The 2,711-nt window shown below is 39.8% G+C and overlaps 1 protein-coding gene across 1 annotated transcript in view; it reads left to right on the top strand.

Moving 5' to 3' along the window:
• The first annotated feature begins 1,179 nt into the window (after positions 1-1,179).
• The window catches only part of LOC137992572 (NADH dehydrogenase [ubiquinone] 1 alpha subcomplex subunit 6-like), a 4,971-nt gene continuing 3,439 nt past the window's right edge, over positions 1,180-2,711 (top strand). The window contains exon 1 of the mRNA XM_068837969.1: positions 1,180-1,320. Within this exon, the coding sequence (XP_068694070.1) occupies positions 1,201-1,320 (120 nt within the window). The 5' untranslated portion in view covers positions 1,180-1,200. The remainder of the gene's footprint in view (positions 1,321-2,711) is intronic.

Raw genomic sequence — 2,711 nt, 5'->3', positions numbered from 1 at the left:
AAGGTACTGTACTCCATAATTTTATAGCCTGCAAAAAGGGCCGCCTCTCGTCGGTTTCGGCTACTGGGGACGTTTAACAAATCAGAATGCATAATTTAGAATCTTTTAATAGCGAATTCTGGAAGGATTATAAGAAGCGGCTGTATTTAGAAAAAAACAACAATCAACCAAAGAAAAACCCTCAAAATTAAACAGAAAAAAACAAGCATGGCCTACAGTGAATGTCTGGTTAGGTCATTGGTATCTCTAGAAACGAGATGGAAACATGACATTACGCGAAATTACCCTTTACTCATTACTGATATTAATAGACCATTAATAGAAAGGCGTCATTTTTCACTGTCGAAGTTCTCGCAATTCCTTGTCTTCATTCGCAATGTAATAGTTCCAAAAGTCTAAATTAGTAAAGGCAAGAAACATAACTTACACAACTGTTTCCCTGACGGACTGCAATGTCTTCTCATTCCATGGAAGTTGTGCCCGAAATTTCTCCTTACGAAGAAACGAATTTCGGCTCTTCCCCTTCTCATAAAACAAAGCTACGCAGCTAATAACATCGACGACATCATTGTCGATGTTAACCAACATCGCTAGTTTGCGTTAAACTACGCAAACGATAACTTAGCTTGTCTCCCTCTGGTCGAATATCCCACGCGCACCAATCAGGATCTGTATAAACTTGACACTAGAAATATCACGGTCAACAAATAACATAGGTCACAAAGACATTGTGAAATTGGATTCTTATTACGGCCAAGGTTCAAGGTTTACGAAAATAGACCACAGATCACCATAGGGGTCACAGAGCAGCGTGATAGGGTCGTAGAAAACGTGGATGTCGATTAGGTCATTGTTCGGCTATCTCCGACATTAATAAGATGAGCGAAGATGACAGCTTGATTTTCTTTGCATATTTCAGGCTCTGGAATTCCCGAATAGCGACATTTTCCGATTCCCGCCTGTTATTAAAAATCGCCAAATCCCGTGTCCCGGTCCCCCTTTTCTTTCAAAATCCCCAATCCCGGCCTTGAAATAAGCCAAATCCCGGATCCCGAAAAACCTATTAGTGACCAGCCAGCCAGCATTTTACCACAGGGACCCACGTACGCACGCAAAGCGGTTCTACAATTACCACACACTGGGGAAACTGGCTCTAGCAGTCAAGTTTTTTTCCCATGGTTCTTCCCGGTGCGTCTCAAGATGGCTGCCAAACAAGTTGCGCAAACTGCAGGGAAAACAGTGTTTAAACCGCTTCTTTCTACGAGCCATGTTGAATCTAGACGTAGGGTAATGAATCTTTATCGGGCTTGGTGGAGAGAGGTACGCGTATGTTACTTATTTTTTACTTTCTAGTGTTATGATTTAGTCTTTAATCTGCTTCTTTTGATATAGTATCTGTACTTGCTGTCGATTGATGGTTTCGTCGCCGGCTCACTTGGGTTCCTTTTGCAGGGTTACCGGAGCAGATATTACGCAAAAGAAAAGGAAAAAAAAGACAGAAAACAAAACAACTCTAAATGAAGACTAATCCCAACTGCTAAATATACAATATTTTCCGGTATCTGCAGAGAGAATCCCCGAGCTCACTTGAAATATCTGTTTGCCCCACTTATGTGGTGAAGTCGCGCTGCATATTTGTAGTTTTTTTATTAAGAGAAACTTATGTATGAAACTCTTCCACGTAAATTCGCTGATCAGCAGCTGGCCAGTCCAAGGTTTGTAAATTACTAAAAAATGCCCGGCAGTCCAGAAATCAAAAATGAGTATAGGAAATCGCATGGGGCCGAGTAAAATTAAGGATTAGCAGTACTTGTGGTTTCAGAAGTTGCTGAGATTGACCTCGTGGCATTACTTGTTAATAACATCAAAGGCAAATTTTTCTCAACATTGTTGATCCACCACGAAAAACAATCAGCCAAGCAGAGTAAAAACACTCGTTTGCTCACAAGCAAAGTAAGCAAACAGACGAACAAGGCAACTAGTGTACTTCTTTACGTCCAAAACGAATATACCATAGATGATTGTTATGTGCATCCACTCGAGAGAAAAAGTAACAACGGTTTAACCAACTGCTAAGCTTCAACTTATTTAATTCACCTTTGCTGTTGAGGTTTCTACCTCTTGAAAATACGCATCCACTTAAAAACATGCATCCGAAAAAAAAAAAAACCAAACGGCTTGTCCACAGAAAGACCTTCTTCCACCAAGTTTGAGTAATTCATTCCTCCCATCAATGGCAACTTGTTCTGTGAATTTTTTTGGTGAACTGCAAAATGCCGTGGTAGAAAAGTGAAAGCCCTTGACGTTTTGAATCCTTTTGATTTTGAACCTCACAATCTCGCTACGCCGGGAGCCATGGAAGTCGACCCAAAGTTTAAGCTTTTTAATTTAAGGAAAAAAATCTTTTGCTTTTCCTCTTATCACTAAAAAGTTCAACTTCTGGAGTATCTTGTTCTTGATCCTTTATCATGTGGCATTTTAGCAAATGGAATGCAAATAATTACAAATGTATATTAAAAACAAACTTGGAAGAAGACAAAGTTGTTTTGCTCAAAATGAGGAACCAACTGAATGTGAAAGTGGTGCATTCAGCCAATCAGGGGTCAATAGACCTTATTCATAAATGGCGGTCACATTTATAATTTTTTTGTCCACGTGCAAATTAGCCTACCAAGCCTCATTTTAGAGCAAGAATTCTTTTCAATTCCCTG

The sequence above is a fragment of the Montipora foliosa genome, chromosome 2 (genome assembly GCF_036669935.1).
Source record: "Montipora foliosa isolate CH-2021 chromosome 2, ASM3666993v2, whole genome shotgun sequence".
NCBI classification, from domain to species: Eukaryota; Metazoa; Cnidaria; class Anthozoa; order Scleractinia; family Acroporidae; genus Montipora; species Montipora foliosa.
This window is presented reverse-complemented; position numbering and strand designations above follow the sequence as displayed.